At 38.1% G+C, this 23,974-nt stretch overlaps 1 protein-coding gene across 12 annotated transcripts in view; it reads left to right on the top strand.

The window, feature by feature from the left end:
- MCF2L (MCF.2 cell line derived transforming sequence like) overlaps positions 1–23,408 on the top strand; it is a 156,598-nt gene extending 133,190 nt beyond the window's left edge. For 7 of the 12 annotated variants that reach the window (XM_058044996.1, XM_058044998.1, XM_058045002.1 and 4 more), the window contains 21 exons: positions 607–766; positions 905–975; positions 2,000–2,076; positions 3,118–3,184; positions 6,817–6,932; positions 7,982–8,051; positions 9,235–9,327; positions 9,476–9,568; positions 10,964–11,089; positions 11,707–11,928; positions 12,444–12,536; positions 12,987–13,065; positions 13,211–13,283; positions 14,500–14,615; positions 15,258–15,344; positions 16,177–16,236; positions 16,585–16,659; positions 19,982–20,109; positions 20,701–20,813; positions 20,942–21,045; positions 21,168–23,408. In XM_058044996.1, the coding sequence (XP_057900979.1) occupies positions 607–766; positions 905–975; positions 2,000–2,076; positions 3,118–3,184; positions 6,817–6,932; positions 7,982–8,051; positions 9,235–9,327; positions 9,476–9,568; positions 10,964–11,089; positions 11,707–11,928; positions 12,444–12,536; positions 12,987–13,065; positions 13,211–13,283; positions 14,500–14,615; positions 15,258–15,344; positions 16,177–16,236; positions 16,585–16,659; positions 19,982–20,109; positions 20,701–20,813; positions 20,942–21,045; positions 21,168–21,262 (2,118 nt within the window). In that variant the 3' untranslated portion in view covers positions 21,263–23,408. The remainder of the gene's footprint in view (positions 1–606; positions 767–904; positions 976–1,999; positions 2,077–3,117; positions 3,185–6,816; positions 6,933–7,981; positions 8,052–9,234; positions 9,328–9,475; positions 9,569–10,963; positions 11,090–11,706; positions 11,929–12,443; positions 12,537–12,986; positions 13,066–13,210; positions 13,284–14,499; positions 14,616–15,257; positions 15,345–16,176; positions 16,237–16,584; positions 16,660–19,981; positions 20,110–20,700; positions 20,814–20,941; positions 21,046–21,167) is intronic. The other 5 variants (XM_058045007.1, XM_058045009.1, XM_058045008.1 and 2 more) reach the window with 3 other exon arrangements.
- Positions 23,409–23,974: the final 566 nt, after the last annotated feature.

Raw genomic sequence — 23,974 nt, forward strand, 5'->3', positions numbered from 1 at the left:
CTAGGAGGTAAACCTGTAAACTGGAAAGCCAATACATTTCTGTGCCTGAGTCTCAGCATATCTTTGGATAAGCACCAAGGGCTTCAGAGACTTTTCATAACTACTTTAATTTTTCAGATAGTAAAATTGCTTTTAGAAAAAATTCTCCCAAATGAGTATTTGAAATATCTTTTTCTTACGTAGCAAAAATGTGCTACTTTTTTTTATTTTTTAGAACCTGAGAATAAATTCCTTTTCTTCATGGTTGATCTCTTCATGTAACAGAACCTTTAGACAGTCAAAAAATTTTATTTTTTTTAAATTGAAACTTGAATCCCAGATTTCTTAATAGTAAACACACAAAATATTTTTGAAGTAATGTTACTTAAGTAATGTTCTTAAGTGTACAAAATCACTGTAGATTACACTTTGTTAAGAGGGAAGAGTTAGTGTAATATTTCTATTTGTGGTATAAAAGTAATTGCAATTCCAAATCATTATGCTGTAGATGCTGTAGATGTCAGTGTAGCTTGTTGATTGGTCTCTGACAGGAATTTAAAAATTATAATAAATTATTTAAATTATTTTTGTAATTCAAGTTGGTTTTTATTTCCATGGCAACTGTAGGACCACGTGCAAAAGGTTTTCCAGAAGCAAGAAAGTATGGAAGAAATGTTTCAAAAGCGGCAAGTAAGTCTTAAGAAGCTGGCAGCTAAGCAGACGCGTCCTGTTCAGCCAGTTGCTCCAAGACCTGAAGCATTTGTAAAATCTCCTTGTACCTCTCCAGGTAAGTTATCTGTATTAGCCTTTAGTTTTTTTGTGAGAAACTTAAAGAAACTTCCAGCCATAATTTGTGGTTGCATGAACATCTGTGTCAGATCTGATCCAGTTCTAACTTCTGTTTGGTCCTGGTTTACATGTTTAGGTCTCCAAAGAGAAAACGTGTCCAACTCAGAAAGCAGTGCACTTCGGAGGGTAAACTACCGAAAAGCAAAGGTATTTTTGTCACTTTGCATTTTTCACACATGCACTACTTGAAAAACTCATAGTACAACAGAATATTCAAGAACTCTCAATAAGTATGAGGGAATTCTATTGAGAAAGTGATGGCATTGTCCCAGTTGAAGTAACACTGGTGAAACAGTCACATGGTTTAAATAGGGGCTGCTTTGTTGCTGGGCTGGTTATGATGGAGGGTAAAGTAAATAGTTGCCAATATTAGGAAAAATGTTAGGGGCAGCAAAATATTAGGTCTATGAACAGGAAACATTTTTTATTTGCCAGTAGTAACTGGCTACTCTTAAAACCATTGACAGTGAAGAAGTAGTTGTCATTGGCTCCAAGACAGCTTCACCTGACCTTGCCATTCCCAAGTGGGGATGGTCTTCCTGCCCTGCCTGCAGCAAGGCAAGTATCCTGACAGCAGCAACAGAAACAAGGAGTTTCTCACTGAGTTAGAGAGTTGGATCAACTCAGCAAAGGTGCAGCAAAAGACAACACCAGGACGAGGGCTGGGCCACATGACCATGATGGACAGCATTTGGAGAGAAAAGGGGTAACTGAAGGAGGGCTTGAAAGCAGAACCCCTCTCTTTTTTCAGCAAGCCATAGTTAGGTTTAGGCATTACAGTAAAAGTTTTAGGAGTGAATTTCTGTGTCAGTTTAAGAAGTAACCAGAAAGTTAGCACAGTACCTTATTTTTAACTTGGAAAACAGACTAAGGCTAGTGTTGCCTACAAGATTGTGCTGGTGCTCTGATGCCTTCTTGAAAAGGGTTTTGAACCACCATCTTTTCTTAACTGGCTTTTGATGGAGAACTTTTCACATCCAAATATTGTGTACTTCAAGACCTTCAGGGTGACTTGAATTTTTTTCACAGCATTCTTGCAAACTGCCTTCATTTTTAGTGGAGTACAGTCTTTCCAGTGAAAAGTGCTGAGCACAAAGTTCTGTGTTTTAAAGTGTTTTTTCTTGTGATGCCATGATTATTTTTTTCATTGTTTATTTGTTTCCTTCTTTAGAGTGAAACGACTGAACTCCATCAAAGCAGAGGAGGATCTACAATGGATGATGAAGAAAACCTAGCTGTATTACGACAGTAAGTATATTTTGATAAGCAAAAAGTGTAGATTTTCTCTGATTTGGTTCCAGCAAAGCCTGACTAAGGATTTGATAAAACAAGTATATTTCTCTGGAATAATCCTCAGTGACTTTTGAAATGGATTGGCTATGCTCTGTGCACAGAGGAAAATATTTCTGTCTGCTGCATTACTTAGAGTTTGGGTAGTACCAGAGTCTACCTTTGCTGCAGTGAGGTGATGCTGTGGCAGGACAACTACATATTTTCATTTCAGAGATTAAACAGTTATGACTAATAAATCCCCTGTTAATCTATTGAAGGGTTTGGTCTCCATGCTTTGAGACTTTGTCTTTTTATTGAACTCTTTTTAGTCCTTTTTAGTTTTGATATGTTTTACCAAAAACCACTTTTATAAAAACTAAACAGCATAAAATATGTTAAAGAAATTACTTAGTACCACCTGCAATGCCTATAGCAGACCTTGCATTTTTACTTGCAAACTGGCTGCTTATATGGTCTTTTTACTGCTATAACCTTCTGTTACACCACACAAAATAACAAGGGAAGGAGTTTGGGGGTAAGTATGATTCAATGCTTGATCATTATGGAAATTAAAGCATCATCAAGATATTTAAAGGGTGCCCTTAATGTCTCTAATTTAAAATTACCAGTGTAGCTTTCAGTCTGTTTGATAATCCTATGCAGCTCCAACTCCAGCTCCTGCAGTAATTGCAAACACAGTATAACCAGACTTTGTACATACAATGATAAAACACTCTACTGCTTCAATTCAGTTACTACAGCACTGAAGCTGCTAGATTTTATGTTTTCCTGTTCAAACACATTTTCAAAAATTTAAAATTTTTTTAAAAATACTTATCTCTCAATAAGGCTATATAAAGTAATGACAGGAATATCCATGGAACATCACATTTTCCATTACCTTGAAACAGTTCTTTTATTGTCTGAAGTAAAGAAGAACAACAGACTAAATTAATGTTGCCTCATTACTTTACATAAGTGAATAGGCCCACCTTAATTATCGTTCTTTGTCCACAGGCATGTAATGAATGAACTTATCGAGACTGAACGAGCATATGTGGAAGAACTTCTCTGTGTTCTTGAGGTAAAGGCTAAGTTTCTCTCTGGATGTTAGTGAATCTCTTGCATTTCATGGATTCTCTTATGTTCTCCTTACCACCGTAAGGCCTCTGTTTGTTTTGTCAAGCAATGTGGTCATTACATTTTTCCTTTCTCATCATATTTTCACAGAGGCAGCAATATGTGATTTTTTCCTAGAAATAGCCATACAACTAGGATTTTGTATTAGAAAACAAAATTGAGCAGAAAATAAGATGTGCCTTAGTATTTAGGTGGAATCATAGTGAGATTTGTAATGATCATTAATTCCTGCAAAAGTTCTTTCCAGAGTCTTGGGTCAGTTCCAGGAAGGTCATGTGTCACACAGGAACATGAATCTGTGTCAAGAGGCTTCTGTGTCAGAGGAGAAAAGTTGTTTCTTGCATCTTTCTTTGCATATCTTTAAGTTATCTTCCACATATCTTGGGTACAGCTGTGGGAACAGAATGTCTTGTAATAAAATCTCCATTTGAAATCATCAAGGAAGCAAAGGTGCTCCCTTTGCTCCACACTTCTGGAGGCATGATTGCAGCACAGCTGAGTTGCTTGTAGAAATACACTGCAGTATTCTTTTTTCCCTCAAGTTCAAGTCTTCAGCTATGGATGTGCCATTTTCCTGTAATCCAGTTTGATTTCAGGGAATGATGAAGTTGCAGGTAACTATGGCTGAATAATTTGATCAGGATGAACTCGAGTTGAGAGAAGTGGATATTCTTGGTGTCCATATCAATGTTAAACTCCTAAATAGGAACTGTCAAAAGATATGGACCAAGACTGATAACTTCTGAGTACATACCTTCAAGTAAGAGTAGTGTATGAAGGTTTTGGACTCTGGTCTTGGTTTTGCTAGTTTGTGCTGAGCTTCCCACAGCTTTTACATCCTGTGTTCAGTCCAAGTGCTGGAAGTGTTGATTACAGCAGGATGGTCACATCTGACATGTGGGCCTTAAAGATCACATTATCCTCTGCTTTTGTATGCAATGCATCTGTACAGGTGTATTCATAAAATCATGATTTGAATAGTTTGAGGATTTTTGGTCCTTACCTACTGGACCATCTTTCTGTTCCCATTGTATTACTCTTGTTTTCCGTAGAGTGCAGTGCAACTCCTGACTTGCTAGGCCAAGTGTCTTGGTTTTGTGCCATTGTGAGTGACACTCCAGTAGTCAGTGCCAGGCACACCTCTCCGTGCCTCCTTGCAGTTTGGTATAGCTTGAACATGGGTGATTGGCAGTGCCAGCAGTAATTTTGGGTCAGATACTTGCTGAGGTATGGCTCAGTGGCAGGCTTCCAGCTTTTGAGGAATTCTAGTTATTAGTCCATAGTTCTGGCTGTTCTCCCATTCCCTTTGTTTCTCCTATCCTATTAATCTTTCAATTTTTCATGTAAAATAACCTGGTATTCCTTTATAGAGACAGTGTCTACTCTTATTATGTCCTGTTTGTTTGCATTGGATTTTCTGTCTGCCACGGATTCTGATAGAAAAAAAGCAAGGTAGTTTCCCAAGATTGATTATTTGGAAACTGCTATAGCTTATCCAAGATCAATAACTTTTCTTTCATTTATAACCATGATCATCGCACTTCAGTCTGTGAATAATCTTTACTGGGAGAAGAATACTGGTCTAGTCTATTTTTAGGTATTGAATTCTACCCTTTTTCCCATTTATTTGTATGGTTTTAGAGCAGCTTCCAGATGAAAGACTAAGCAATGCCTTAAACATTTTTAAAGTAAGATTAAATAATCTAAGATTAAATAATCTGTGTGGCTGCATTAAGTAGCTCTCCCTCTCTTTTCTTAAAACACAAGTACTGCATAGGTAGTAAAACATGAGGCTTTTTATAATAAATTTTAAAAGTATATCAGCCTAAAGTGAAAAAAATGACAAAAACTTTTTGTCAATGTATGTGTTTCAAGCTTTTGTCCCTTCAAGATTTGAAAGTAATGAACTCTGTCAGGCTTCCTTTCATCTGAGCTAATTCAATACTCCTTTTGCCAGTGCTGGCTGTGCTGCTATATTTGATTTCATCTTGACTTAAAGTGGAAATCATTCTCTTTGTGGAGCTCTTCATCTAAAGAGCTCTTCTTGGTGGCTGCAGTAGTTCTTTTCCTAGTAAAAAAATTTAACTCAATTTTATCTAAATTTTAAAAAATTTTTAAGGCTGTACAATTTTCCTTAGTTTATTTATTCCACTCTCTTTTTTTCAGACTCTGTATTTTCCTGCTTGGGGGCAGGAAAAATATGCGAAAGAAACCAATGCTTAGCTATTTATGAGATCCATCATCTTTGCCTGTACTACTTGGAGGGGTTTTTTTGGTGTTTTTTTTTTTTGTTTGTTTTTTTGGGGTTTTTTTTTGTTTTTTTTTTTTTTTTTTGCTTGTGTGGTCTTTTTTCTCAGTTTTTTTTTTTTGTTTGTTTTTTGGTGGGTTTTTTTGTGTTTTTGTTTGTTTGTTTGTTTGTTTGGGTTTTTGTTTGGTTTTTTGTTGTTTTTGTTTTTGTTTCTTTGTGGTGTTTGAGGTAAAATACCCAGACTTTAAAAGGGCTGATTCTGGGTTCTTTAAAAAAAGAAATTCTGTCTTATCCAAATGCTTGAATTCCTCAGGCTAGCTGACTTTACCAGCTAGTTCTTCTACTTTCTGTAGTTTGGACCTAATGTTGAAAATGTTGGAAATGTTATCTGTAGGTGCACTTTTACTTACCTTTTCTTTTAATTATTTAGTTTGCTTGTTTGGTGTGGCTTATTATAATCAATGTGCCTTAATGCAAGGATCACCTTGTGTTTAAAAAATTTTTTAAATGAACAAAAACAACAAACCACAAGAGATAGAAATCTAATCCAAATCTAAAGAACATAGAATCATCTTCCTTCAATGCCTGTATGCTAAGAAATTTATTTATATTAAGAAATCTGCTTATAATGCAGGTGTTAGATAATTCCTGCCATTTTTCTGGTTGACTTGTTGGGACTGGTTTTTTGTTTAGGATTTTTTAGTGTTTTGAGAGAAGGCAGATTAGTGACCTCAGGGCCACAGGAGAGCAGTCCTGGACTAAAGCCACTTGTGTCCTTTTCTGTGCCAGATTAACAGACAAGAGAATGTTGTCTATGTGCTTATGTGACAAGTGGAGGACATGGGAATCTAAAGCTACTCCTTTAGGTACTGAAGCAAATGGAAGATTTTTAGCTTAATGGTGTCTGTTACCTGCAGAAATAACTACACTCAGCTTATTCCTTGATAGCAATGGCTAAGACAGGCATGAAGGTTTGTGTGTGTACTGGAATTCTGACTCTAAATTCAGATGTGTAAAGTCTTAGCAAAAAGAGTATGAGCTATAATTTGTAAGCAGTGTAGGAATGTAGAGCCTTTAGTTGGTGAGAATGATTGCAAACTTTGTTTCATCCTCACTTATCTAGAATTGCAGGATTTACTCAAATGCCTTTCTAAAGACTCTGTGTGTCTGAGTGGGGTGATGGGAAAACAGAATTTGTATTCTTCTTTCCTGATTAATACTGAGCTCTTTCTTGTCTGTCTGTCAGCCTGAAGAGAAACTGCCTTGTTAGAGAGAGAAGTACTGCAAGCAAAGGGAGATAATAATTGTGCCTCTCTCCTGTGTTGCAGGGTTATGCTGCAGAGATGGACAACCCCTTAATGGCTCATCTCATTCCACCAGAACTGCAAAATAAGAAAGATATCTTGTTTGGGAATATGGAAGAAATTTATCACTTTCACAACAGGTGAGAATTTGCATTCAGTTCTAAGAACAGCATTTGGATGAGATTCTTTACTTTGTATTTTAATCTACCTTAGATTGCTAAAAGATCCTTACAGAGTTCTGCTTGTCTGTATGGCATGGCAACATTGTATTGCTTAGAAGAGGAAAAGCAAAATATCTATAGAAGATGAGCAAAGCTGTGTGAAACTGCATACATGCAGCACACAGGTAGAATTTTGCATTGTGGTCATTTTTCTGAAGCAAGATATTTGGATCTGGTTGCAAGATAATTAAAGTAGGTTTTATTTGAGTTTCTTTTTTTTATTACTTTTGCTGTGGAAAGTGAATTATGGTTCTAAATCACACGTTTTCAACTGTTCCATCTGATTGAGGGTGAATAATTTTATACTTCTATGGATGTATTAAATAACATATAAAATTAATATATAAAACCATATTTATTTGTATATATTAAAATATATATTGAGTGACCTCTCTGAAGTCTGAATCCTTGCTGCTAGAGAGGTATTTCTTCATAGGATAATATTTAAATTCATAGGAAAGGGAAATTGATTTTCAAAAGAAGTTAAGCATATTAAGTAGTTGTTTCTTATTCAGGCAAAACTGGAATGAATTTTTGTCACTGGTTTTTTTTTGGGTTGTTTTTTTTTTTTTTTGTGTGTGTGTGTGTGTATGTGTTTTGGGTTTATTTTAGTTTTGGGAAGGTGGTTTTTGGGTTGCTTGGTATGTGGTGTTTGGTAGTATTTGGAAACAAAACCCAAACACTTTAAACTGTACAAATCCTGCTGCTGAATACATAAGGAAGGGAAATTAAATCCCCTTTCCTTCTCCAACCCTGTATTTCATTTCAGTTGCAGCAACAGTAAGCTGAAAGAAATTGGTCAGAATATTTGTTTTCATTTGCTATTCCCTTTAAAGTACACGATCTATAAGAACAATGTTTGACTTTGTAGCATTACAACTCTGTTTCCAAAAGTTTAGAAAACTAATTTCAAAACTATGAACATTATGACAACTTTCTTAACTCTAAGAAAATTTTCTTTCTCATAGGATATTCTTGAGAGAACTAGAAACCTATGTGGAATACCCAGAACTGGTGGGACGGTGCTTTCTGGACCAGGTATGTGTGGCCTTTTGCTGGCACTGCATTCACAAACCTCTTTAGGGCTGTAATATTAGGCTGAGTGTGATTCTGATGTAGCAGTGACCACCACATTCCTTTTGTTTGTCCTGAGCATGGAATAGGTTGAGAATGTAGATGTTATTTGAGAGTTACAGATACTTTCCCCTGTGCAGCACAATTGATTTTGTTAGGAAAAACTACCATATTGTTAAAACAAAACTGCTTTTTTAAAGTGTCAGTCAAGAAAGCATGAAGAGGAGTCGTGCACTGCATTGTTTCACATCACTATAAATTGTTGGTTTACTTGGTTAGATTTCTTTAGTGGATTGCTGTTTTGTTCTTTTCCTTTTTCTTTAAAGAGTACACCTCAACAGAGTAAGTCCAAAACATTTTTGTTCCAAAAATAGAAGTCTATGACAAAAATAAACTTTTTTAAATTGGGGATGTACTAAACAATGAGTCTCACCTGTAGTGTATTAAAGGCTGATAAGAATGTGTGTATGGAAATCAGCCTTTTGATGCTCTAAAGCTCCTGGGAGGAGCCATCCCTCTCCCCTCTGTTTACTGCCTACATCCATGGAGATGGTGTTTCCTAAAACTGAGGGATGGAGGTGCTTCTGTGCCTGCTGATTTCCTGCCTGGTCTTTCCTTTATATCTGTGGTTACTATGACATTTTCAACAGTCTTTATTTCCTTTTGCTTTCAGCAAGTGCTGAAGTCATGCTATTTAATTTTTGAAGTAGTAAGGGGGAGCAAACTGCTTGATTTACCTTAGTGTGACTCCCAGTGAAAAACACATTTGTGAAAAGAAAATAAAGGAAAAGGACAAAGTCTTTAAAAAAATCTACACAGTGGGTCTCATGGGCTGGGCACACATAGAGGTATTTTTCATATTGTAGGAGAAATATATTTGTAAATATAACATATGCTTCTTCATAATGTGTTTAACATTCAACTGAAGCAAAAATTAACAGGAGTGTTTTATTTTGTAAATTAGTAGCCATTACAAAATCAGTGATTTTGCAATTCCTTGAGGCATCCTAAGCAAAAAACAATGATTCAGTTTTTGGTGGTGGTGGATTCTTTCATAGCATTATTGAAAATGAAAAGAATTGTTATGAACTTTGTCTATTAAAGTCACAAGAATTCATGAACTTTTTGCTTTTCTCCCCAATTCCAGATGGAAGACTTCCAGATTTATGAGAAATACTGTCAAAATAAACCTCGATCTGAAAGTTTGTGGAGGCAGTTTTCAGACTCTGTATTTTTCCAGGTATGCTTGCTTGAATCCCTAAAATAATGGTGGCTTTGGTTTTGTTGGGGTCTGGGGTTTTTGTTTAGTTTATTTTTACTGAACCTTCTCAAGAGCAAATAGCACAAATACTGATGCGTGTCCTGATGAAATCCAACACTGATTACAGGAATGTCAAAGGAAACTCGACCACAAGCTCAGTTTGGACTCATACTTGCTGAAACCTGTTCAAAGGATAACCAAATACCAATTATTGCTAAAGGTAAGTATTACTAAACTATAATGCTAAGCACATTTTGTGCATTTTTTTTTTGAATGCTGCTTCTCTCATCCTGCTGTAGAGAAACCTAAGAGTTAATGAGCAGATGTGTAAATGGAAACACACAAATCCCTGTTCATCAGTTTTCAGCTCAGTTCTTTTTTCTTTCAGTCAAAAAACTTCTAATAAGCAAACATTGCACAGAGACATCTTGTGTAACTACCTTTGCCCTTAGATTGCAGCTGAAAAGAAGGTGAAAAGTTGGTGAGGGGAAAACAGAAGGTCCAAGAAAACCTTGAAACAAAGATGATAGAGTATCTGAAGTACTTCCATTATAGTCACCCCACCCGTATTGCAGAAACTTGCCTTGCTGGACTCTAGGAAATGCACTTTATGGAGAGCACTGTATGGTGTTTGTATGAAGGATGCTGTTGTGATTCACTTAAATATGCTATACTGAGAGAGCAAAATAACAGCAATATACTACCATAAATTTATTTAAAGTATTATATAACATTTTGAAATGAGAAAAATTATTTGAAATAAGAAATATTTCTCACAAAGACATGATACAATTCTTGTATTTAACAGTAGCTTAAAAATTCACTTCAAACCAGATTTACTCTTGAGTTAAAACTAAGCTGTTAACAGCCTTTAAAGAATTAATTACTTTAGTCTTGTGTAAAAAGAGGAGACTTATAAAGGTTTTTTACTTAAAAGAACTTCCTACAGTCCATGAATAAATTCTTATTTTCATACTGTGAAGTCAGAGGAATTCCACATGAACTTGCTGCTGTGATTATCTTTATCAAATTGGAAGATGCTGCTTCACCAATAATCCCTTTAGAGAAGGAATTCCCTTTTAGATGTATAGACAATACCCAGTGCAGTAAGTTTAAATCTCTTACTAGCATGACAGGCCTTGCCATAATTAAAAGAGTAAATTAAATTTGACTATGTTTTTAAATTTGTTCTGAATAGTAACAAATGAAAAGACCCTATCCTTTTGTTAGAGGATTGTTGGTTTGGTTTTTGATTTTTTTTGCAATTGTGAAGAAAAATATGTTTGCAAAGTTAATATTGAAAAATTCTTACATACAGCTTACAAAACCTCTAGATGAACAAAATATATTTGGCTAATGAGCAGGAGAAATGAGAAGTAAATCCTTAGGTTCTATTGAGTTCCAGCCACTACTGAACTACCTAGATTATATGGTATAACGCTTCACTTTGCTAACTTTAAATTCACAGAATCATAGAATGGTTTTGTTGGCAGGGACATTAAAGACCATCTCATTCCAACCCCTCCTGCCTAAAATTCAGTGTTAAAATTTGAACATTCCTAGTTGCTACTGTTTCAAAAGCTAGGTAAATGTGTTGTCATTCCCTTGCACTCAGGAAATGCTGAAGTACAGTAAGAACTGTGAAGGTGCTGAAGATCTTCAGGAAGCACTGACATCTATCCTGGGCATTCTTAAAGCAGTTAATGATTCTATGCACCAGATAGCCATTACAGGCTATGATGTGAGTAGCAGCATTTTTACTTACTTTTAACTTTATTTTCTTTACTTTTTTAGATATATGTACAGCATGCCCTATACTGTGTACTAATAACAAGAAGAGCATTTTACAAAACATGCTTTTAAACTTAATTGTGTAATGAAAATAATAGGAAAGGGATCTCTTTATACTCTTTGGAAGTTTTCCTGCTATGACTAATATTTTCCTCTGTCTACCTAAGTTGTTTTTTTCTTTGATCTTTGTGTAATACTACACCCAAAACTTTCAGTTCCCAAAAAAATAATAAAACCCAAAACAATACATAAGCAGATTTGGAGCAGAGGAGAAGGGGGGAAGACCCAAACAACCAAACATGTATTTTGCTTCCCTCTCTCCATGTGTAGTTCTCTGTGCCTCTGCTACTGGTACTCTTGATTGTAAAATCCTGCCTGAACAGTGATGGCCAGTGAAAATTATATGGAGAGATTCAACACTGACTTCATTGCATTTCCAAATCTACCATAAACACTGAGATGAGAGATTATTGGGAACAACAGACTTCTAAAGACCTGTTTGGAGTCTGTATTGTAATCTGATGTCATCTCTGTAGTTACAAATATCACTGGTTTTTTTTGTTCCAGGGAAACCTGAATGAGCTGGGCAAGCTTTTAATGCAGGGATCCTTCAATGTCTGGACTGATCACAAAAAGGGTCACACAAAGGTGAAGGATTTGGCACGCTTCAAGCCAATGCAGCGACACCTCTTCCTGCATGAGAAAGCAGTGCTGTTCTGTAAGAAGCGAGAAGAAAATGGAGAGGGATATGAGAAAGCACCTTCTTATAGCTACAAACACTCCTTAAATGTAAGGCACTGATCAGTCCTGATGGTCAGGGTACTGAGGGCTTAGCCTGTAGTAATATTCTACTTGTATCTGCAAACCTGTGTTGCAGCATTGTACTGGGAACTTCACTCCTTGAGACAAACCTGACTGGTGCTGCAGGTCTGTGTTGGTTTGTGTTGCTGTCTGTCCAGCTGAATGGCAGTTGTATTAATCACAGAAAGCATAGGGAAAGGTAATGTAAAAATCATGAAGGGTTTGTTGGTCTGGATTTTAAAAGCAACATTTCACAAGTGAGTCTCAATCTAATGCACCTAAACCCTTCTTCCCTCCAAGGTAGCCAGGCTGATACAAAGCACTAAATCTCTTGTCTCCAACACACAGATCACAAATTGTTAGCTATTCTTTTCCTTGTGCAAGAGGCCAGATGGGGTTATTCTTTTCAGAAATAAGGTACCACAGAATACCAGTAGCTTCCCTTTTCTGTTTTTAACATAATTGCAATGCAGTAGGTCAGCTTCTGTTCTCTTTGCTTCCAGATGGCTGCAGTTGGAATAACAGAAAATGTCAAGGGTGATGCAAAAAAATTTGAAATCTGGTATAATGCACGGGAAGAAGTTTACATTGTACAGGTAAATTACATGTCCCTACATTCAAAAAATAAAAAAAAAATAGAGAGATGGGGAGCAGGACCTAACCCTAAGAAGATCTGGAGGTTTCTTTTCCTGTTATATCACTAATAGAGTGTGATGAAGGAAATGTAGAGCAAAGAAAGAAAACCTAAATCATATTTCAATGGGAAGAGACTTCCGGGGGAAAAAATAATCCCATCTTACAATGTGCATAGAGGAAATTGTATACACCATTACTATGACTGTCACTGGAGCAGTGGACAGCTTGGGAGATGGGGTTTGACTGCAGCACAGCCTCAAGTCTGCTTCAGTTTCTGGTCACAGAAGCACTGGAGAGGGAGCTTTGTCTGTCCCTCTTGAAAGATTCCTCTGAGGTTATGCTTTAGCATGTAACTATTTGTGTAATAACTATTCTGTGCTCGATGGCTGATTGTATTTATTTTTGGGTAGGCTCCAACCCCTGAAGTTAAAGCTACTTGGGTAAATGAAATAAGAAAAGTGCTAACAAGTCAACTGCAGGCATGCAGAGGTAAAACACTTTGGAGATTCTCTTTTTTATTTGTCAATTTTTTAAAATCTATTTTTTCTTTGATCTTCAGATCCTGCCCTGTAGATCTTCCCAGTGTAGGACACAAATTTATTTTAATAGTTTTTTTTTCTTTCCTCCATTTCAGAAGCTAGTCAGCACAGGACACTAGAACAAACACAGAGCTTACCTCTCCCACTACCAGCATCATCTTGTGCAAGGTAAGTATGTTGTCACATCATCTTGTGAATATACTAATACATCTGACTTTCAGCTCTTCATTGCTCCTACCTCTTAATACTGGTCTTTGTGTTTTAAGGTTTAGGTTTAGTTCTCTTCCTACTATAAAGCTGTAAAACCTGGAGTTTATGCATCTCCAGAACTGTTAAACTGAGCAGCAGTGGCACGAGTTTTGCCAGTTGCTAGAGAATGCCACAGAAATGTAATTTTCTGCACCAGCCAAAATCCTGGTGGTATTATGCGTCTCCTTGTTGACCAGCTGATTATATACATTATGGTCTATATAAAAGAGTTTTATGGAAAAGCTTTTTTCTTCCTTCACTGTTCTTTTCCTTTACTTTTTCTTCCTTTTCCAATGTCATGTTACCTTCTTTTTTGTCTTTTTCACAGCAGTATCTTTTCTCTGTCTCTTGTTCTTTTACTCCAATTTATTTTTTTAACTGAAGTAATGTGTAATTTCTCCAGTGTCCCAGTTTGTGGGTGAACTTTTTTCTTTTTTTCTCTATCCTTCACCACACCAACCTATATGTTCTTCTGTTCCCATCTGTTGTTCTGCCCTTGCCTGACACCTCTCTTTAATCCTCTGCTACTCAGTCTGGTTTTTCACATGTGTGTGTATGTACCTATGCACAAGCCCATGTGCTCATGTCCATATGGTGTGTGCTCAAATATATATTGGTAACTCTCTGCCCTGCATCTCTTATACTTCTCCTTTTTGGTCAGGGAGAGTTTCCCAGATACATTGGATTTGTGGAGCATCTTCCTCTATCCCATTCCCAGACGGAGTTGTGATGGGAATCCACTGCAAGGTCCCTCATTTGTTCCTGTATTAAGAGCTTCTGAGAGGCAGAGCTTATTCCTTTACCTTTCTTCTTTTATTCCTAGTACTTTCAGGAGGAGCCTGTTAGCTGCAAGAGCGTGCAAGTTGCAAGTTAGCTGTAAGAGATGGCTCAGGAAGTTGTCCTGAGCCCTCTTTCCAGTAACTCCCACTGCCATGGTACATGTGATTGCAGTTAGTCAGGAGAGGTGTTTCTCACTCATATGTTCCCATGGTCTTTAAATGCACAATCACTGATGACTTTTTCAGTCCTGGAATCTACAGTCTGAGAAGGAACAAATAAATGGTTTTCAGCCTATATATCTCTACATAAAAGCCTGTGATTGGATTGATTGTCTTCATTCTCTTCTAATAAACAGTCCTTCACGAAACCACATCAGAAACACCAAAAAAACGGAGGAAAAAAAAGCTGATCTCACAAGTCTAGAAGGTTGTGGCACTACAGTAGCACCAAAGTACCCTGAGAAAGGCAAAGGTGAGTTTGCCCATACATGTTGTGGTCTTTAATTGCAAGGAGCATGCCTGCACTGCAGACACACAGGCAGATCCACCAGCAGAGTAGCCACGGTAGTGCAGGGGAGCCAGCAGGACTCCTGAACCAGCAGGGCTTTGCTGTTTTCAGCCTTAGGGCAGCCCACCCACAAAGTGCTGCTGGTCCCATCTGCCCTTAGCTTGGGATTGATTTCTGCACTCCAGTGTGTGGTGTGGACAGGCCCAAAGCCATCTTGAATGGATGGTGGCCAAAGGCAGGTGGGAACTCTTTGTTCCGAGGCCGAAGTCTGCAGTAGGTCTTCTCTTAAAGCTGCCCAGCTTCTCAGGGTTTTCTTTCTCTGAAAAAATTTCTTGGCATTACTTGATGTAAGAGGGAGGTTTTTTTTTTTCTGTTCTGTTTTTTCTCTTTAATTTTTTCCCCATCATGGAAATTATTTATTGAACCACTGGTAGTACAAGCCCTTGCACAGCAAGAACAACCGGACACTTGTGTTGCACCTGGACTTTCAGTTGTCCTTTCTCATTCTAACATGCAGATTCCCTGGCATAGCTGCAAATGACTTTTTGCCTTGATCTGTTCATGGCCTTCTCCCTTTTCTTTCTGTGTCTCTCTCTTCCTTTGTAGACAACACTAGCTCTACCTCAGAATGCTCTGTTCTGTCAAAAAAGCGCTTTATGCTGCAGGGCTTTTCTAACCTCAAAAGTCAGAAAGGTAACTTAAAAATAAGGCTAGAGTGTTTTCTGTGTAAGGCTGTAATTGAAGCATCACCTTGTATGTGTGTGTAGTGTGATAGGTTTTCAGTGTGCACACTAGCTTGTTCCTGCAAGGTCAAGCTAGGTTCCTTAGTCAGTGCCTCTGACAGGGAGATTTCAAGGGAAGTCAGCTCCAGAGTGGGAGGTGGTGAAAAGTGGTGCTGTGGAAAGGCAAGAGAAGGAATGTGATTTCCAGTGCCTCCAATCTCACTGTCAAGGCTAAGGAGGAAGTTTATAGTGCCCCATTTCTGTAGAAAAACTAGAGGAAGGAAATTGTCTTCTGACCAGACACCTGGCCTGCTCCTAGCTTCAGTGGATCTGCCCCAAATGCACTTGTACTTGGCAAAAAGGAATCAAGGTGATTCTGTGAACGTTTTATAGAGGATTTTTTATTGGCATCCTTGCTAACAAAATTCTCAAAGCATACATAACTACAGCAGAATATGTCTGACAATGTTGTTTTGCTGGATAGAAATATAAGTAAGAATTTCCCTCTTCTTCCAGAAATGGTCTTTGCCTCTTTTTTCCTAAAAAAGGCAAAAAGTGTTTGAGACTTTTCTTGCTTCCTCCTGCCAAGTCATCATACTGCTACAGTCACTTCTTGCTTTGAAGAGCTGTCTTTGAACAGTCTGAAATGCATTAAGATGATGGTACTTGAGCATGGTATTTTTTTCCCTGTCAGAATGCCTGTTTAAAACCCAATTACCTTTGAGTTCCTTCTGGAGAGACTCTAGGGTTGTTTATCTAATGCTATTGAGGTGAGCACTAATGTCCCATGCTTGCCTTGACAGAAACGCCATCTCCTTCTGCTAAAAGCCAGACATTGCCAATGATCCTTCTTACAGGACCAGGTATTGCTGTAGCACTAGATTTACACAAAAATGATTGCTTAAATTGGTAATTTGTCTGAAATTGAAGTTAATTGTATTTAGTTGATGCCTAGTCAATTTAGGAAAGTTTACATGTATTTCCATCTATTACTGTAAAATAAATTTCTCCATTTATCTTCAAATATCTATTTGTAAATACTTAATTCCTTCTGCTGCCATGCAGCAGTGACAGCTAAAAAAATTATTACAGAAATCCACTTGTTTTCCAGTGTAAACTCAAAGGTATTTAGCATGCAATCCCCCTATTCTCTTTTTTCCAGTTCTTCAATATCTCTTTTCTGTGTTTTTTACCTATTCATCCTCCTGCAGCTTCTCCTACCAGTCCTGACAAAAAAGCCAAACGGCACGAAGTAGTGAGTGACCCAACTCCTTTTGGTTCAAGAGGTACAGTGATGCCACTTGTACTCCACAAGTACCCACACATCCCTCATGTAATGTGTTACATCACAGTGCTGAGAATACCTGTGTGATGCTGCTGTGTGCAGGATTATTGACATCAGCTATTTTTCCAAGTGGATCTATATATACTGGTTTTGATAGCAGAGCTGGTTGAAGTTTTACCTTGGTTTAAATAAGGTAGCAAATGGGTAACTAGTTTTTAGAAGACAGGGGGAAAGAGATCTGTTGCTGAAGGAAGAGCCAGAATCCGTGTGTTTAATGGAATTGCAGGGCTGTCCAGCTACTCTGCCACCATGGTTTTCCTAGTGTTAGAATCCCTCTGTCACTGGGGCCCTTGTGGAGAGCATTTAACTTCTAAAAAAGAAAAAAACAAATTCCAAACCTCAGATCACTATCATGAGGAATTTCTATTTTAGATCTGCATTTATTGCTGCAGACACAGCCCTGTTGCATCTTTCTTTGGGTGATAGGTGGCAACTTTTACCACCCTGTGAACCTCAGATGACTTAACTGAGCCCCTTGCAATTTGCTTCCCATCCTCCCAACTCACAGCTAAGCTGAGAATAGGAAAGTACTTCAATAAACAACCCCTTTCTAACCAGCAGGGCTGATGGTGAAAGTTTGAATAAAAATCCTAGGTCTAATGAACTAGAGCAGTAGAGAGACAAAGAGAGCAGTCCCTCTCCTTCTGACTCTTTCCATCACTCTGTCCTTTAGAAAATGTTAGTCTGAATGTGAAGATGTTTCTGTCCCTATCACCAGCCTCCCCTCCAGGTTTCTGAAGTCTTTGTCTTGTCTGTGGAAATGGTGCAAGCTCAGCTGCTGTGCTGGGGAAACTGCAACACCATTCACCTTGCTGAGCAGCAGGCAATGTATTCCTGGGCTAGACACCTGCAGAAACACCACAAGGGTGCATATGAGAGTTACAACGTTATTCTTCTGCAGGTAGCAGGCAAAACTCAGAGATCTCCAGGTACCATGGAAATCCTGAGGGCCCAAAAATGTCTGAGAGAAAAGTGTGCTCTATGGGCTTTTCCTCAGGTGCTGGAATTTTCCAAGGAAGAGAGTCCTAGATCATTGCTGATTTACTGGAAAATTATTGGGTCCTTGAAACAGGTTTATCTGATTTGGTGTTCTGTCCCATCTAGAGTAAGAAGCGTCTTACTTTATGAAACCACTAAACCTAGTAAATCAATTTAAAACATCTACTAACTCCTCCTTCTGTCTTGCACGTTCCAATCTCTTTTTTGGCACTTTATCTCTTCTCCTTCCTCTCAAAGAGGGATAAGCAGGGAGCTGACCCAGGCATTTTGGGATGAAACTGTGCCAGGTGATGGCCACAGCAGAGCTCATGGCCCCCATTCATTTCCTTTCACTGCTGTATTGCTCTCATTTATGCTGAGCTCAAGGAATATGAGCTAGTGTCAGAATTACATGTTGTGGGCTGATCATAGCTCTTTGAAGAAACCTGTTAGATTATTTCTGAAGAGAAGCACTTAATGAATTCTTGGTTTCCCTGGCATCATTATATCTAAAATAATTTCTGAATAACTTTGTCATTTCTCAGGAGTGTCTACCCTTTTCCTACCTTCCCTGCCTTTATAGGGAGCTCTGATGTAGTCCCATCCTGGAGAACACACACACACAGATGAAATGTACATGCATAATTTTGATCCCATAGTTTGCTAATGTGAATTCTACCATAGTGACCACCTCCCTTCCCACAGCAGATGGGCTTTTATAGAGACTTGTTAATTGTAGAGTGCCAGCTTGTATCAGGAGGAGTATCCTGGGTATGGCAGCATCAGGCCAGTCTGCTCTGAGCACATCAGCACAATATAAGAAAAGAAAAAGGCTGAGGAACGAGAGCTGTACACCCAGCTGTCACCCAGTGAGTATGGGGTTACAGGCACTTAGAATGATTTTACTTTCTTTTTCTTTTGTGCAACCCATTGGTACTGTTTCTAATGAGAGCTTGGAATAATTAGGAGAAAACAAGTTTTCTTTTGTTGCATTGCTCCTAACTTAGAAATAACAGAAATTGTTTCAGCTGTGTCCAACAAGCCAACTACAAGATGTAAGATTCCAAGGAAATTTTCATGGAATACAGCAGAAATTTATTACTCAGTTTCTTCACAGAAAGAAGTTCATTCTTAACCCTCAACAGGGCCAAATGGGTCAGTACTTCCAATCTTGTGCAGGTCACTCATCAGCGTAGGAAAGGTAAAAGTCCCACTCTGTTTGGTGTGCTCTGGGTGTGATTCCTTTCTATGATTTCTTTGGCTTTATTCTGATGCTGCTCAGGTTTTTCCTAATGCACTGGCATGACCAGCTGTGTGTCAAATGTCTCAAGAGCAGTGCAAAGCAAAAATGCTGGTGCTTTCTTAATTCAACTAATAGTTACATAAAATGGAAGGTTTGTTCTTCCTTTCATTCTTTTCATTGAATTTCACTGTTGTTACTATTTGGCTTGAAACAAAATCTTGCTTACAAATACTTGTCTCTTTTATTATGACTTTTTTTCATTATAAGCTCAACACATTTATTAGCAGCTGCTGAACTTGGTGTAAAACATCCTACTAATAAAACCTAATGTACCTAATTTGGAAGAGGATTTTGTTCACTCTGGATATGATTCAGCTTTATGAATAAATTAAATGTTTCACCCTCAGAGAGAAAAAGCAGTAAATGACAGGCATGAGAATGTTATTGTGGTGTTTGTATCTTGGTGTAACACCAAGATAGTTCAGAGCACTTTTTGTGTGTCACCCTGAACACTCTTAAATATTGGGCTGCCTTGTCAGGTGAGGTACAGAGTGCTTGCAACTTGTGTGGAATTTTTTGATAGTGTGAAGGAGACAATGCTTATCTATCCCTTATTCCAGCAAGCTGGTTAGGTTGCTTTGGGCGACAACCCTGTTTGTTCAACCTTTTCCCAAAAAGTGTATGTTCCTGTCTTCTGCTTCCTCCAAAGAAAAAAATATTATCTATCCCTCGTTTATCTTTGTATAACATATATTTATTATACAAATATTTTTATATATTTGCTTTTCAGTTGGTAATTTGCATTCTCTCCATTAATTTCCCTTTACATAAATCCAAAGGGCTAAATTCACTGCCAATGCATTTCCACAAGTCTGCTTACTTGGATGGAAGCAGGCCGGCTTTCGCCAGCAGTGAATTTCACCCAGTGACTGTAATAACCTCCCTGTGTCAGTTTTTCTCCTGCTGATGTTGAGCTTTTCAGTGGGGAGAACATTTCTCCCAGTCAGTGGCTTAGTTAACTGTTGGCTGTTCCTTCCCCAAGGCTGGGCCAAGCCATCCCATTCTCTTGATGCATCCGAAGAAAATGACGGCTGGTCTAGTGCCGAAGAGGCGCTGAATTCATCGGATGCGGAGGAAGAAGGAGCGGGAGGAGCAGGCGAGATCAAGCTGGTAACCAGGAATGCTTTCCTATGGAGCTGAGCAAGTGCTGCCAGCACAGTGTGGTGGGGGGGATACAGGAGTGCCTTGGAAGCTGCAGGAGGGAAAGTGTCAGCCTTGAAATGCTCAGCTGGGGAATATTCCCAGGGCATGGAGAGAACTCCTCTGAAACCAGCCTGGTGTTTGTACCTCGGGGAGGTCCCTCTGTGCCTTTGCACACCTGCAGCCCAGCGAGTTGTGGCTGCCTGTGCCATGATGCAGCAATCAAGTGATGACAGGTTCAGTGACCACACCAATAGACTTCCACACAGATGCCATGGTGTGGATTTGCCAGATTTTCTGCTTCTTTTGGTTTTATTTTCTGTAGCCATATGAATTAATTGTTGTAGTGGGAACATTTCACTGAATGCTTTTCAGAATACGAAAATTAATGTAACCAATCAGCAGAATTTTAATGCCCCAGTATGTATATTTTCACCATCTTCAGCATGTAGGTACATGGGGAAGAAAGGAAAAGTATTGTAATTACATAACAAAAGCTGCAACATACCTTAAAGTACTCAACAAAAATAATTTGTTTTCTTTCCTCTTGTGTGCTTTTAGACTCCTGGTAAATATACAGTTGTGACTGATTATGACAAAGGAGTTTCTGAAGAATTTACAGTGAAAAGTGGAGATCTAGTTCAACTGATTCGTGAAGGGGAGGATGGACTTTGGTATGCAGATCTGTGTCTGGAAATTTTTATACGCAGAACTGTGTTTAGAAGGCAGATGTTTAGGGCAAAACTTCCAAAGGCATCAAATGAACAACTCTGACTTCTAATTTTTTTATATTTTTTTTTAGGTTTGTAAAGAACCTGAGCAGTGGTAGAGAAGGTTGGATTCCAGCAAGCAATCTGCTGATGCTCATAGGCAACTCAAAATCAGCTCAATCTTTAAGCAGCTCTGGTAGGCTATGTATTTTAACTGAGATGATTGTCTCTTTGAAGATTCCTATTATCAAAGAAAGTAATGAAAAACAACCACCAATATTTTCTTGTGTGTTTTTTTCTCTCCCTTTCTTTTCCCAGAATCAGGCACTGCCTCCAGCAATTTGAGCACATCATCAAGTTGCAGTGATAGCTGCAATGTCAGTAGCACCAGCTTCTCTGACATTAAGGGCTAATATGACATGTTCATCCCACCTCCCTGGAAGGTAAATCTGGAGAGTGTAATTTACTGCAGAGTTCTGGACATTGGACTTCATTGAGAACCACCAGAACTGTGTTGCCAACTCTGAGTATTTTTAGTGGTGAATTTTACAGGTTCTCCCAGAGGATCCCAATGAAAAGTGCATGGAATGTGAAGTTGTAAATAAAAGTTAAATGATTTGAAATAGGATTTTGTAGAGGTTTCTGCTCTGAAGTTCTATTAGCATCAAGAGCATTTTCTCCTTGACACACGATCAGGTTTCTGCAGAACTGTATCTTTATGTAACAGCCAGAATCTGAATGTGAGCAAACAAAATGTGCTCAATGCTAAATGCTCATTGTAAACAAATAACATAGCAATCACTGTACAGGATAGGTATGAGGAAAATAAATCCAAGTTTACAATTTCTTCTCCCCCAGAAACCCTTTCTCCAAGGACATACCTCGGTCAATGCAGTGAATGGGACTCCCATGGCAACCAGGAAGGAGGTTTGGTCCACCCTTTCCTCTTGGATTTTCAGGATATTCTTCTGCTCCCTAGAGGCTGGGATGCAGACATGACCAATTCACTGGCCACAAGAACATCAAGAGACACTATTACTTTTTCCCTTCCAACATTTTAGTGACATGTGCAATAGAATTAGCCCTTTTTTTGTTTGGCCTCACAACCAAATTCTTTACCAAGATCACTGTTTACATAGCCTTGGCAATTTAGTAGTATGCTTTTCCTTATGTAGGTGCACAATGAAACACAAATGTTCTTATTCACTAAATTATTTTTTAATAAATAGTAATTGCATGGTTACTTTCTGGTCTCACAACATGCAGTTACAGGCAGAGGAAACTATAGTAACTGCACTATGGGTCAAGAGCCTTCCTTCAAACAAACCTATGAGGGCTGGAAATCCAAAATATTTTTAGTCCACGGTGTTTGTTCCAAATATATTGAAAGATAAAAACTCCCCAATTATATAATTTTTCTATAAAACTGTAGCACAGGAGGGAAAAAAATAAGAGTCAGATTTATGTTACAGATGAGTATTTTAAAATTTTTTAAAGGAAGAGTGATGCTAAATTTGCCATTTTTCAGGGTATGATGCAAGCTAATATAAATTTTCACTTTGTCTGATATTCTTTGCACACCATCCTTACAAACAGTACAAAACTAAGTGCAGATATGGAATACTGTATTCATTCCTGTCCATCTCTCAAATAGTTTTGCATATATGAAAACAGGTTTTTAACTGATTCATGCACCAAATTATTTAAAAATAATGGGGACATGAAGAGCATAACTTTTCAGAAGCACTAAGCACAGCAGATTATGTCAGTGGGAACTGCATTTAACCATCAGACTCACTGATGGCTGAGCCCTGAATTCTCTCTTTATGCCAGAATTTTATGTTTTAGAGACTTCAGATTAAATGACAAACACTCCTAGGAATGATGCAGAAGCAACCCTACCCCAGAGGCAATCAAAATGCAGCTGGCCACGGTCAGCACAAACTGAAGCATGTATATACACACACAAATGTATGCACAGATGTATGTGCATGTATATGCTTGTGTGTATATATCTGCCTGTGTAGATATGTATATGTGTGTAGATATGATGTATCAATGTAAAAGATGTATTTATAGTCTTCATGCTGCTGAATGTGTCACTTTACAATTCATAGATACTTAGTTTTCTTGCAGTACTGCAATATAAATGCTGATCAGGGTTTTACTTCAGGCATCTTTTTCAATATGAAAATCCTCTGATCTTTTTTTTATTATTCCATATAATACTGTGCTGACCAGGAATATTTAGTCTGATATTTAACAATGGAATAGCAACATGAGATTCAGCTTATCTTCATCTATGTAAGTTATTTTGTAAATTATCTGTAACATAATTTACTTATATATTGCTGTCATTGCTTGGATGAGACTATTGTTTCATTTCTCACTGCAGCCTCATTTGTGTTATTTCAATGGTTTTTCCACATCATTGCACTTTAATACAACCCATTTCACCATTTCCTTTTTTACTGCTGTTGTGAATTAGGAGTTCAAAGTCAGAGGTCTCTACTGTAATTAATTTGAATAAATTTCAGCGCTTCTTGCTGAATGCCTTTATATAGACATGCTTTGGGTTTATTTTGTCTTACAGTCTTGAAAGTTTTTTATGGGTATCATATTAAAACAGAGAGAGGTTCTAGGATTTGGAACAGAAAACCAGGTCTGTGTATTGAAATCCTCAGCCTGCTTATTCTGGCACAATCTCAGGAAAACACCATTTCACCTTTGTGGTCATGTCTCACTTATAATCATGTGCCTGGCACTAGGGAATTAAAGCCTGTCTGCAGGCTGAGGATAAAAAATCAAAGTCAGTGCCAGGTAATTGGATTGATTTCCTTTTCCCCACACACCCTTTTCTGAAAGAAAGCACATCACTGTTGGGTTTTCCCAAGGAAAGCCATGTATCCATGGATCCTCTGGTACTAGCAGAGCAAATTGGAGGTCTGCATCTGGCCATGGCTGGGTGAGAAACAAGACACCACGTTCACCCTGCTGCATCTGAAGAGGAACGTGCTTGTACATGCAGTGATGATGACTTTAGGCACCACCATGCCATGCCAGGTGGATTTCATACTGACTGGAGGGATTTGGGCTGAGCTGTTGGCCATGTGCATTAGAGGATT

Source organism: Melospiza georgiana, chromosome 2, assembly GCF_028018845.1.
Source record: "Melospiza georgiana isolate bMelGeo1 chromosome 2, bMelGeo1.pri, whole genome shotgun sequence".
NCBI classification, from domain to species: domain Eukaryota; kingdom Metazoa; phylum Chordata; class Aves; order Passeriformes; family Passerellidae; genus Melospiza; species Melospiza georgiana.